Source organism: Chiloscyllium plagiosum, unplaced genomic scaffold (assembly GCF_037043375.1).
Source record: "Chiloscyllium plagiosum isolate Xiang-an unplaced genomic scaffold, Cpla_swu_hap1 HiC_scaffold_31, whole genome shotgun sequence".
NCBI lineage: Eukaryota > Metazoa > Chordata > Chondrichthyes > Orectolobiformes > Hemiscylliidae > Chiloscyllium > Chiloscyllium plagiosum.
Window position 1 is genome coordinate 20,665,223 of NW_028270169.1, and position 13,767 is coordinate 20,678,989.

Here is a 13,767-nt window from a genome sequence, read left to right on the forward strand (position 1 = left end):
TTTCTTTCTCTCAATCCAGCGAAAACTAGTATAAAAGCTTACATTTAGAATAATAGAATCCCTACAATGTGGGAAAATGCGTTTGACCCTTTGAGTCTACACCAACCCTCTAAAGAGCATCCCATCTAGACCCAGCAGCCCATCCTATCCCTGTGAATCCATATCTGCCTTGGCTAAATCTGCCTGGCCTGCAAATCCCTGGCCACTACAAGACAATTTACCATGGCCGGTCCACCTCATATGCACATCTTTGAACTGTGGGAGGAAACTGGAGAAGCCAGTGGAAACACATGCTGACACAGGGAGAACATACATTTTTTGATTACAAGATGTCAAAGTGTTTTAGAGCCATTTTAAGTACTTTGAAATGTTGTCACTGTTGAAATATAGAGAATATGGCAACTATTCTAGGAATATGTTGAGCAGTCCAAAGATGTGCAGGTCAGGTGAATTGGCCATGCTAAATTGCCCGTAGTGTTAGGTAAGGGATAAATGTAGGGGTATGGGTGGGTGGCGCTTCAGCGGTTCGGTGTGGACTTGTTGGGCTGAAGGGCCTGTTTCCACACTGTAATGTAATGTAATCTAATCTAATCTAATCAAATAATGTCACATGACCTTTGGAAACTGTTACAGGATTTTCTGCATCCATCTGAGCTGGCAGTTGTATATACAAGCAATATACTGTTGATGCTGAAAATGTGATTAGGTATGCAGGATTGCTGTATATGTGTAGTGAGGTAAGTGTGACTGCACTTGGCATCAAAGTTGCATTTAACTGAGCATCAAGGTGGTGTAGGAAAGTTGAAGTCACGATTTGATGGGGTATTGATTGGAGTCATTTTTAATATTCATTTGGGATATTGGCCTCTTTAGTATTTGGTCCCCATCCCTAATTTCCCTTGAAGGTGGTGATGAGCTGCCTTCCTGATCCCCCACCATCCATTTGGTATCGGTACGTGCCACAGTATTGTTAGGGAGGGAGCTCCAGGATTTTGACTGAGCAACACTAAAGGAATAACAATATATTTCCAAGCCAAGGTGGTGAGTGACTTGGAGAATGAGCAGGTGGCTATATTCCTGGTTATCTGCTACCCTTGCTCTTTTAAATGCTTGGGGCTGTGTGTTTGGAAAATACTATTTAAGGAGCCTTGTTGAATTTCTGCATTGCAGAAATGGTTCACACAGCTGTTGCCGTGCATGAAGAGTGGAGGAAGTGAATGTTTGTAGATGTGGTGCTAATCAAGGAAATGTTCTATCCTGAATAGAATTGAGTTGTAATCATCCAGGCAAGTAGGAAATATCCAATCACAATCCAGACTTCCACCTCATGGATGGTGGTCAGGCTATAGGGGGAACAGGTGAGTTGCTTGCTGCAGTATTCATCGCCTTTGAAGTATTCTTGTAGGCATAGTATTTACATGGTTAGTCCAATTCATTTTCTGGTCAGTGGTATTCCTAGAATGTAGATAATAGGTATTTTGTGGCAGGAATACCATTGAATTTCAAGGAGTGATGGTTAGATTCTCTTATGCCAGGCAACCTTCAATGAGTGGTGTGAATGCTATTTGCAACTTGTCAACCTGGATATTGTTCAAGTCTTACTATGTTACTTGTCAGATAATAAGACAGAAGAGCACAAATTAGGCCATTCAGTCCATCGAGTCTGCTCCACCATTCAATTGTAGCTGATAAGTTTATCAACCCCATTCTCCTGCCTTCCTGTAGCACTTGATCCCCTTGATTTTCAAGATAAGACCATATAGAAGCAGTCACTGAATGGTGCTGAACGTTATGCACCCTTCTGTGAACGTTCCTACTTCTGACCTTGTGAAGGGAAATTCATTCATGGAGCAGCTAAAGATGGTGTGCTCAGGATATCACCTTGAGCGACTCTTCAGGGTGTCCTGGAGTGGAGAGTACTGAGCTTTCAGCAACTACATCCAGTTTCCTTTGTTTTCCTGCTGGTTTGTGGCCTCATTCGTCACCATAATTATTCATTCCCTCATCACTTGTACACCATAGCAATTGATTTAATATCAATTGAAGTTCCCTTGTTTAATGATTATGTGCATTGCCTGATGAGAGAAATAGATATGTACACTGATAGATTACTGATTATCTGCCTTTAAGCAGATAAACATAATGATACGTTGAGCACAAGCGAAATGAGTTCCAAGTCCTGATCATTGGGAATTGCTTCCAGGACATACTGCAGAAACCCGAAATCACGGATAGGAATGAGCCCATTCATTTAAATGGGAAACGTATCTTCCCAACAACCACCTGGTCCCTGGTTCCAGAACCAGGTTCCAGAGTTCCGGCTGGGGTAAACTGCGGGTAACTGAAACCCGTGGAAACTGGACCCACAGATACAGGTTGCCCTGTACTTAATATGGATACTGTAGTCCAAGGTGTACGATTTGAGGAGTGATGTTAATGTGCCTCATTCTAGATAGGACTGTATGGAAATGCAATATGTTGCTGTCTGCATCTGATTATTTGAGCCATCTGTCTTTCAGCACCCTAAACTCATGTGGAGACGCTTAACTGAGGATTTTAGCAAATAATTATTTAAATTATTCTTCAAAATTATTCATGCAGGAGTATTAATATCTGAAATCATTTTTATTTGCTAAAAAGCAGTAGTTTGATGACAGACAATATTCTTGTGTTCCCTAATTAGTTCTTATTTAGTCAGTCATTCAGAAATTTATTCTGATGACTGAAGTAGCTAACTTGCTAACTTTCTATTTTGCTATCTTTTTAAATTGAAACTAATGATTCTTTGCTTCACATTTTACCATTAGGTCCACAAGGGTATCAAAGGATTTGTACTCGATGCTGCTAATAGAAAAGGGATTCGCAATGCTACCATTATTGTGGCTGAAGTGAACCATCTAGTAAGATCGGCTAAAGACGGAGATTACTGGCGCCTGCTTGTTCCTGGTGTCTATAAAGTTACTGCTTCTGCTAGAGGGTATGCTCTAATGAAATGTACTGCATGTGAATCATAGCACTATAACTGGCATAAAAAAAGATGCTGCTGTTGATTTGTCAAGTAATCGTGTGAGCAATGAAGTAATATAGCACTTAATTTTTTTAAATTGTAAGTTTGTTCACTGAATTGAAAGGTTTCTTCTCAGTCATTTCATCACCATGCTAGGTAACATCAATGAGCTTCCGGTGAAGCGCTGGTGTTCTGTCCCGCTTTCTATTTGTGTCTTGGTCTGTTAAGGTGGATGATATCATTTCCGGTTCTTTTTCCGAGACTGGTAAATTTACCAACCTCTGAGCAAAAGTACCAGAAATGATATCACCCACCTTAGGAGGCCAAGACAGAAATACAAAGCGGGACAGAATACCAGTGCTTCACCGGAGGCTCTCTGTTACCTAGCATGGTGACGAAACATCTGAGGAACCTTCCAACTCAGCAAGCAAACTTACAACCTGAGCTGCAAATCTTAAATCGCAAACTCTATGTTTTTTAAAAAGAATGACCTTTTAAGCATTAGAGAAAGCTAGGTATAAGTATTAGATAGTAAGTTTCTATAAAAGCTTTATTTTTAAATAAATTGTCTAAAAATCGAGAAGGGGAATTTTAGTCTGAGAGATATCTGGCCAGAAATATAAAAGTAGGTAGATTTTTTAAAAAGGAAGGAGTAAACAAAGTGAGCCATAGTCCTCTTGATCTTGAGAGGTCTTGATAGTATAGGTGGCGAGCAAGTTTCCTTTAGTGAGTGAATCTAGAACTAGGCACCATTGTTTGAAAAAAAAGTCACCCATTTAAACTGGCATGAAGTAAATGTTTTTGGCAATCTTTGGAACCCTTCCTGAAAAGGGAGTAGAAGCAGTGTTTTTGAATGTTGGTGTAGAAGTGGAAAGATTGTTGGAATGCAATTACAGTATGATCAGCCTTGATCTTATTTAATAATGGAGCAGACTTGAATGTCTCAGTGGCCTACTACTCCTTTATTATCTAATATTCTGCAGTTGAGCAAGGACAGCAGTTATTGTGTTAAAGGGTATCTACCTGCGTTGTGGAATTGAAGAGATATGCTCGGAGTGAGATTACACATATTACGGAAACGCCAGTTGCAAAAGAACCCAATCTAATGAGAACATTCTTCAATATATAGTAAACCAAAACAAAATTTGGTCTCACTCACTGTTTTTATAATTCTGTTTTTACACTGTATTAATTCAGTATTTATGATCTGTATGTTAATTTTATCTACCTTTTTCATAATTTGTAAATTCAGCTGGATGTTTTTGTAAAATTTGATTTCTTAATTTTTGACTAATACTAGTACTGATTAATACTAAGTTAACAAGATTTCAAGTCTTAAGAAAATTTCTAAAAATAAAAACCAAAAAGCTGGGGATGCTGGAAATCAGAAATTATCAAAAACAGAAATGGCTGGAAAAATTCAGTTCTTCCAGCAGCATATATGGAGAGAAAGCTGAGTTAATGCTTTGAGTCCAGTGACCCTTTTTAGAACTGCTGAATTTTCCAGAAATTTAAGGAAATAATTGCTTTACTGAGAGCTAGGAAAAATACTCTTGAGCCTAAAAGAAAATGTTCAAAATCATTGTACAAAAATTTAAACCATGTTTTAATAGCCACATCCTCCTCATTTATTGCAGGTATATCCCAATGACGAGGAATGTGACTGTTGTGGAAGAAGCTGTAGAAGTCAATTTCACTCTTTCACGTATTGCAGATCACTATTCCAACAATAATGACCAAGTACTGACCAACTCTTCAGGAGAGCCTGGAAAGGAGTTCCAACAACTTATAAAGACTTTATCATCTGAAGAAGGATTGAACCATTTGATTTCATCTGCACATGTTGATCTCAGTCTTGATCGTTACCATGATTATAAAGACCTGACTGAAGTTCTGCATGGGTTACATAGTAACTACCCAACAATTACCAAATTGAGCAGGTGTGTATTTGTTCTTTCAGGTTCTGTGCTAAACTATGGGGAGGCCTGAAGTTGCTGTTTCTTTGGAAATTTACCTCATTAATGCTTATTGCCTCCTTGTAATATTTAATGTTGAGGTCATTAATTTGGTGCATGAGATATTGAGGACCTGATGCCTGTGATCATTTGGGCCCTTGTGGCTATGACCTGCACAACTGAAAATGTCAGTACTTCTCTGTCATGTGATTGGGAAGATGAGTATCATTTTGATTTGGATGATCCTTCCTACCAGTTTGCTTAAAATTGAAATCCTAAGGTTGATGCTCAAACATCGAATAATTTATCGGTCCTGATATTTTATGTCAGAATACCTCAGCTAAATTTATCTAAAGTTTTATGCCTTAAATCCTTTTGCTTGTCCTTAATTTATTGAGTCAAGTCTCTGTCTCTTGAAACTTGTGTGGAATCACAAATGTCTTCAAATTTGTTACCTTTTGGATCACAGGAATTTCAATCTTTTTTTTTAACTTAGGAGTGTATATTGTATGTTTTGTTTATTATTTCATGATCTGAGTTTTGACACGGAGGCATTTATTGCTCATTCCTTATTGTCCTTGAACTGAGTGGCTTGCTAGGTCATTTCAGAAGCGTTAAGAACCATGACCATATTGCTGTGTCTGAAGTCACATGTAGGGTATACCAGGTAAGGCCAGCAAATTTCCTTTCCTAAACGACATTAGGTTTTTTAATGACAATTACATATTAACTATGACTGAGACTAGTTTACAATTTGGGACATTTATTAACAAAGAAACCTACATAGATGTGTACCAAAATGAACTGAACCTTTGTTTACTTTACATATCTGCACAGTTTGGGACAAAGTGTAGAAGTTCGCCAAATTTGGGCCCTGGAAGTATCAGATAAACCTGGAATAAAAGAACCTTCAGAGCCAAAGATTAAATTTATTGCCGGAGTTCATGGAAATGCACCTGTCGGGACAGAGTTGCTTTTGGCATTTGCAGAGTTTCTTTGTATTCTTTACGGGAAAAATCAAGCCATTACAAAGGTAATATTCTGGAATGCATTTCAACTAATTTCTTCAACATGTATTTTAAAGCAGATCCTTTAGAGAGGATAGTTGATTCATTTTGTCCTGAAATTAGTAACACATTGTACAACTATATATAAACCATTCTGATGAAATCTTTAGCCAGTTTTTGTGAATTGCTTTTAACCACAATCCACACAATTTTACTTTAATCAAGAATGTGTTTTTACATTTTCAGACTGACTTGAATCTTTCCTCCCACCCTATTTTTTAAAACCGGAAGCAACTGAGATCTACAGATCAAGAATCCTGGGACAGTGCCATGCTTGTGTAGATTTTAATATTTTTATAGTAGAGGCACCACAATTATTTCAATTTCCAATTTTGCTGCATCTTTTTGTGTAGTTGGCCGAGGACAGGTTGAACATGTTGATGTCTCTTATTGGAGAGGCTGGCATGACTTGGTGTCTGACGTTTCCCTCAACGTAGTGAAAATTAACTTGAAGTTTTGCCAGTTTATATTTGAGTCTAGTCTTTGATTAGGAATTCTTAGTTACAGAAATTACATTATAAATTGCACAATGACTTGTATTGGTTAAGTATACTTTGCTGGAGGAGAATGCTATAAAAATTGTATTTTCTCTGCGTTAGGTAAATGTTTTAAGTTGTACTGTATTCCCTCTGTTATTGGGTCAGTGGCAGTCAAGCGCTGGACCAAAAAAACATGTTTTGTTTCTTTCCCATTCACATGGATAGCCAGCAATAACTGTAACATCTTTGCAGGCGTTCCTAAAATTTTCTAGATCATCTGACAGCAATTACAAATTGTAAATTCCTTTCTATGCAATTGAATGAGGATATTTCTGCAGCTATAAACGTCTTATTTATCAAGTTTCATGACTTGTTTGAAAATATCCTCTTTAGTTTATCAACAATTTCTTATTGAAAGAACCATTATATGCCTTAACTTTGCAGTTACATGGCACAATGTTAATGTGTAGATGTTGTCGTCAATGGCTCAGTTATAAATTTAATATTGCCAATTTTAGTTGTAAAGTAAATTTTTCCGAGTTAATGGTAAAATCCAATTTCTCAAAGTTGACCCATTGAATTCAAATGCCATAAGATTTTTTTAATACAATGCTTTAGATGTTTTGATCATGGATAGAAAGGAGGAATGTCTCATCAGTGTATTGTGCAAGGCCTAAGTACAATTCAAAGTTATTCACAACTTTTGCTGTCTGGGAATGCTGTCTACAATGCAAAAAAAAAAGTTCAGTGTTTTTCTAAGGTGTATATGGAAGGTACTTGGCTGACTGCTACTTTGAACCTAATATGCAAGAAAGACTGTCCATTAATATTCATCCTCTGTAGATGATGTGTATGGTTAAGATATTTGGTTTTTACACAGTTGTAACATTGCTCAAGTTGTATTTGTTTGTCTGCATTGTTGTAACCAGAAACACAATAGGAACAGGAGTAGGCCATTCATCATCCAAGCTTACGCTCTCATTCAGTATGTTCATGGTTGATTGTCTTCCTTTCTTCCCACGCTCTTTGATCCCTTTAGCAGTAAGGAATACTCCTGGCTACTAACTAAATGTTTAAAATTTATTTTTGATTCATGGGATGTGGATGTTTGTTGGCTAGGCCAGCATTTATTGCCAGTCCCAAATTACCCAGAAGGCAGTCGAGGCAATCACGTTTCTGTGGGTCTGGAGTCCCATGTAGGAGAGACCAGATAATGATGGCAGTTTCCTTCCCAAAAGGGTTCTTCTGGCAATCAATAATTGAATCCTGGTTATCATTAGACCCTTAATTCCAGAATTTTTAGTTACATTTAAATTCCACCATCTGCTATAGTGGGATTGAAACCCAGTCCCCAGAACATTACCAGCATCTTTGGATTAACAGTCCGGTGATAATACCACTAGGCCATTGACTTCCCTAATTATTACAAATCTAGCTGCTACTTGAAAACATTTGATGGTTTGGTCACAACTATTTTCTGTGGCGGAGGATTCCACAGGCTCACCATTCTGGGTGAAGAAATTTCTCAACTCAGTCTTAATTGGCCTAACCTAATCCTTAAACTGTAACCATTGGTTCTGGACTCTTAGTCATCAGGAACTTCCTTCTGTTTACCGTCCAGTCCTGCAAAAATTTGTTTTTTTAATAAGATCCCCTCATTTTTTTAAACTCCAGTGAATATAGTCTTCAGCAATCCAGTGTCTCTTCATATGTCTCTTTCTTTCCCAGGAATCAGTCCAGTAAACCTCTGCTCTCCCCCTTTCACCAGAACATCCTTCCTCAGACAAAAACTACATGCAATGCTAGAGAGATACCTTACCAAGTCCCTGTACAATTGCTGCAAAACATCTCTGCACCTGTACACACACGCTCTCACTATGAATGTCAGTATACACTTTCCTGTCTTCACAACCTTCTGCATACTTGCTCTGTGACTGGTCTACAAGGCCACACAGATCTAGTTGCACCTCCTCTTTCCCAATCTATCCCCTTTAGATAATCTGACTACCTGTTGCTCCCAAATTGGATACCTTCACACTTATCCATGTTATACTTCCATCTCCCCTGCCATTGTCCACTTATTCAAATTGTCCAAATCACACTCAAGTATGTCTGCAACTCGAGTTCCAACCTCCTAACTACCCTTATGTTATCTGCAAATTCTTGTGGTTGTGATGCTAACCTAAACAAATATATAAAATGTCAGGTATTTATGGTATGACCAAACAGAGCTCTGTCTCACCATGGCCATATTTCACAATTTTATATTATTGAAGCAATAGTCAGAATGATGTGCAATGGACATTTCTGCCTCTCCTTTGTATATGCATTGCTTGCCGTCATTTTTATTCTTTTCTTTACCAATGTTTCTGAAATATTAGGCACATTTGTTAGTTTTCCTTTCTAGATTCAGTACATTAATTCTTGGATTCTCCATTTTCCCCCTTTCCCACGTTGCTGTTGCATGTTCACTTTAATGAACTTATTAATAATCATAATGATAAATGGGTACAGGAAGGAAAAGTTGAGACTACTAGATGAAAATCCCTTTGATGCACTGCCTTGTTAAAATCCAGATAGGCCTTTATTTAGGTCTTGGAAAAACGGGAGATAAATAAAAGCCTAAGGGATTAAGGAGTAGGTGACAAATTGGATACACAGTTGGCTCAGTGGCAAAGAGCACTAGTTGGATATTTTTGTGATGAAAGTGGGGTTCTGCACTATATCCCTCTTTTTCCATAATTTGTATTAATGGTTTCGACAAATGTCTGGGCCTGATTTAAAAAGTTTGCAGACAGTATAAAGTTGGCAGCATTGTTCATAGAATGCTCGAGACTGCAGGAAGATTTCAATAGACTGAGTCAGGCGTACAGAAAACTTGAGAACCGAGCAAATGCATTTGAGGAAGGAAAATAAGGTAGGAATACACTAGTAGAGCAGTAGAATTGTAAAGGAACACTGCAGTGTTGCTTTGCATGTCCTAGCCGCAGCATACAACGCAAGTCAGGAAGTATACTAAAACTGCATAAAACACTAGTTGACATTGTTAGAATACAATGAATGCTTCTGATTGCTATGTTACAGGAAGGATGTGATTACAATTAGAAATTTAGTACAGAGGGATTTCAGGGGATATTGCTAGGACAGGAAAGTTTTATCCAGGATAAGACACAGACGAGGGTTGTTTTTTTTTCAGAACAATAAGGCTGAGGAGGGATAGATTCTACTCAGAAATTGAGGCCTGAATTCACTGGATCAGAGCAGCCATTTCTCAACAGACTTCACTTATTTGAAGCACAGAATAAAGGAGGCTGAAGAGAAATCTTTTCATTTGTGGAATGTTGCCAGTCTTGAATTTGCTGCCTTTAAGGGTGGTAGATCCAGAAACCCTAACAACATTAAAAGCCAGTCCAGACAAAATGGTCGTCTCCTGCACTGTAAAGTTTTTTTTAAATTCTTGATAACACAATTTTTGGTGACAGTGCTAAAGCGATATCATTTAACATGCGACCATTGCTGTCATCTCCCCTGCTGGTGAAAATGCTAACAAACCAGTATATGAAAAATGGTTAAGAAAGATCATTCCTCATAATTGCCCTTACAAGCACAATCCATTTGGGGACTGTTAGCTGCCCAAAGTACATGCTTAAATCTATAATTTTGAATTGCAGGAAAACTTGGTGGCCTTGATATGAGGAGCTGAATTTAGTAGTCAAAATAGATGCAGCCAGATTGTGAAAAGTGAAAGCCATTAGCCAACACTTGAAGGAGCAGTGCTCCAAAAGCAATTGCTTACAAATAAACCTGTTGGACTATAACCTGGTGTGATTTTTAACTTTGTACACCCCAGTCGAACACAGACATCTCCAAACCATTAGATTGTCTGTGCTTCCTGAATCTCATCAGAAACTCATGAATTAAACCCTGAAACAAACCCTTATGAAATGTGACTATTACATTTCATAACTGAGCAACAGATACTGGAATCTTGAATGTTGGTGCACATAAGTAAAATTCAACTCCAGAAACATTTGATGATTTATATATTTAGTTTCACATTTGTATTAGCTTTTAAGAATGCAGTGTGAAGTGTTTTTGCAGTCACATGTTTTTCAGTTTTAATTTATTGGCTTTTGTCTTTGAATTATTGGCTTTAAAATTTTGAAAGTACTTTGTTAACTTCAGTTTGTTCCTATTTCAAACATGATTGTTGTAAAGTGTGCATGTGAGTTAAGCTTGTACTTAAAGATATATTGTCTAAGCTAGTGAAAGCTAAATTAATTTTTTTCTCTCCAGTTAATTAAAGAGACAAAAATTGTGATAGTACCATCCGTGAACCCAGATGGTAGAGAAATTGCCCAAGAAGGGCAGTGTACGTCGAGAATCGGACTGACCAATGTAAATGGAAAAGATTTGGACAGTGATTTCATGGGTAATGCACTAAAACTGGTAGCTGTTTTATTTCCAAGATTAACCCAGGCTACTGATTTTGGATTACTTTCAATATAGAAACTAAAGTTTCAAACCATATTTTGTCACAGTTGTAACCAATATTGTTTTAATTAGTCCATACCATGTGTAAAATTTGTTTAGCAAATAGCAAAGTTATCTCATTACCTTAGAATGGAGATGTTTTGTTTTGGGATCATTGCTTATCGCTATGCTACCCTGACTACCTTGAGTTTAGCCAAGGGAGGAATTTGTTTAACCCAATCATGTTTTCTAAAGATCTTGAATATTGTGCATACGGTACTGTGCTTCCATTTTTTTCTTATCAAATCAAATTGGTAAAGTTATTAGATCAATATTTGAGTATTGTAACAAAGCTGAAGATTGGGAACTTGTGGCACCGTAGTACTGACCACCACCTGAGCAGCAAGATCAGATTCAAACTCTACCAACCTTCATGGTTGTTATAACATATCTGAACAGGTTGAATTAACGTATTGAAGGGAAAAAAATATATAAAGGCTGACTCGTTGATGGCTTTTTTCAATATATCGAATTTAAAATGTTACAGATACTGAAGTTATCCAGCCCAAATAATTTTCAGTTATGAACTTTTAACCAAAATGAATGATCTTGTTGATTTCAACTCCCTCAATAATTCAGGATTTTAGTGTAACTGATCACTTTTCATTGTGTTATTTAAAAATTAATGTGTTGAATTCACTGTATACTTTAAATCATTCTTCAGTTCATAATACATGATCTTGAATATTATGCGGTACTATGCTTCCACTTTTTTCTTATCAAATCCAAGTGTTAGTGACATTTTCACATAGACTGGTTAGGAATGTATCTTGAAGACTGCATTGTAAATAGTAAAAGTACAAGACTTGTATTTTACCAGGAAACTCCTCCGAGCAATTCTCAGAGATGCAACCTGAGACTAGAGCGATAGTCAAGCAACTGATCCTCAACCAAGGATTTACATTATCTGTTGTTTTGGATGGTGGCTCTCTTCTTACTACATATCCTTACGATAAGCCTGTACAAACAGGTATGTATTTATTGTATCCCATGTTTATTCCACATTAAATTCAACTTGCCTTGTCCTAATGGTGAAATATTTTGTGTTGACTCTGTAAAGTTATTTTGTTACTCTCGCAGGGTGGTTTGTTTACTATGCTGGGGTTTGGTAAACCTCTTCTGGTACTTTGAAGTTCACGAAAGTTGCAATCAGTTTAACGTCTGCAAGCTAATGAGTTTTTTTTAAAAGTATTCAATTGGGTTCATCTGTTGATCACAATTAAGTGACATGGATGGCAGGTGAGAAGATAAAATGAAGTTTGGTGACTTTGAATGCAGTGCCAAATTTCCTCCTGAAATGTTAATATTAGAAGTCGCAAAGGTACCAGAGCTGGAGTCCTGGAATTTCCGTTTCTGTTTTCCCATCTGCATATCTATTTACTATTTCAATTACCATTTTTTGTAGCTTTTCTACAAACCCCAAACTTATCTGTATCAAGGGTATTTCATTTGAATAAAAGAAATTGAAGGCATGAGGCACACGATAGTACTTATTTTCTTTTGATGCTGCTTTATTGAATATGAGTGATAATGAAAAGCAGTGAGGCACAAAGACCCAAATCTAGTTGAATATGGAAGTTTTGGCATCTTGTGCATTCTGAAAAACTTGTATCCAGTAATTGTTTATGTATTCACAAGCTTTTTGTTTGCAATAAAAATTCATTTTGAAAGGCTCTAACGTGAGGAAGAAAAAGCAAAAACTCTTGCTCTATTAGCAATGTTTTGCTGCATATTGTGAAGGTAGAAGACTATCTCATCACTCCTCTATTACCTGTTTTCTCAACAGTGGCAAATGAGGAAACCCTGAAATACTTGGCCACAGTTTATTCTGACAATCACCCTAAAATGCATTTGGGTCATCCAGGCTGTCCTGATAACACAGGTGAGAATTTACAATAATACTTAACTTTGTTCGATCTCATTATTTTCATTTTGCACAAATCCAATGTAATTGCATTAACATTGGAAATTTTGATAGCTATCATGTATTTTGCAACCCCAGATCAAGCATTCAGATAAACTTTTGACTAAGTCAGATTTTGTGCCTACAATATAAAGATGTTTTAATCTGGAATTGATTTTGCATCCCAAGTCTAGATGGAGGGAACAGTAGTTTAAAAATAATGGATCTCTTATTTAAGACTGAGACAGGAAGGGATTGTCTTTAGAGGGATTTGGTACTTTCCCTCAGCAGTGGAGGTAGGGTCATTGAATGCTCTTAAGGCTAGCAAGGGTTTCAAAGATTATCTGGGATAGGCAAGAGTATGGATTTGAAACCACAGTCTGATCAGTCTGCTCCTAGTTCATATGTTCTTATGAATTCTAGATAGCATATCCAGTTTCATTCCTCAATTTGCAATGCTTTTTCCTTTGGCTACTAAACACTGTCAGCCCTTTTGTTCACTGGTTTCCTGGCCTACATCCAACTAGCAAAATTTTGGATCTAAAACAGTGGGCTAATACAGGAAATCTAATATTGTAGGTAAATCAACAGCACAAAAGGAAATTCCACAAAGAACCAGTTAAAAAATGTCTGACCGTAAATTGCTATGCTATTATGTTACTTTTGGATTTAGCTAAAGTACTTTCTATCCCTGCATCCAAGTCATTAATGCAGATTGTAAATAGTTGAGGCCCAAACCCTGTGGCATCGGTTAGTTGCATCTTGCCAACCAAAGTAAGATTTGTTTCTCCCAGGTCCCTGCTTTGCTAGCCAATCCTGTGTC

General features: G+C 37.2%; 1 protein-coding gene across 2 annotated transcripts in view; it reads left to right on the forward strand.

Moving 5' to 3' along the window:
* The window catches only part of cpda (carboxypeptidase D, a), a 57,899-nt gene that overhangs the window by 36,204 nt on the left and 7,928 nt on the right, over nt 1-13,767 (forward strand). For both annotated transcript variants that reach the window (XM_043718396.2, XM_043718398.2), the window contains exons 11-16: nt 2,808-2,977; nt 4,645-4,947; nt 5,800-5,995; nt 10,805-10,940; nt 11,862-12,011; nt 12,828-12,923. In XM_043718396.2, coding sequence (XP_043574331.2) covers nt 2,808-2,977; nt 4,645-4,947; nt 5,800-5,995; nt 10,805-10,940; nt 11,862-12,011; nt 12,828-12,923 — 1,051 coding nt within the window. The remainder of the gene's footprint in view (nt 1-2,807; nt 2,978-4,644; nt 4,948-5,799; nt 5,996-10,804; nt 10,941-11,861; nt 12,012-12,827; nt 12,924-13,767) is intronic.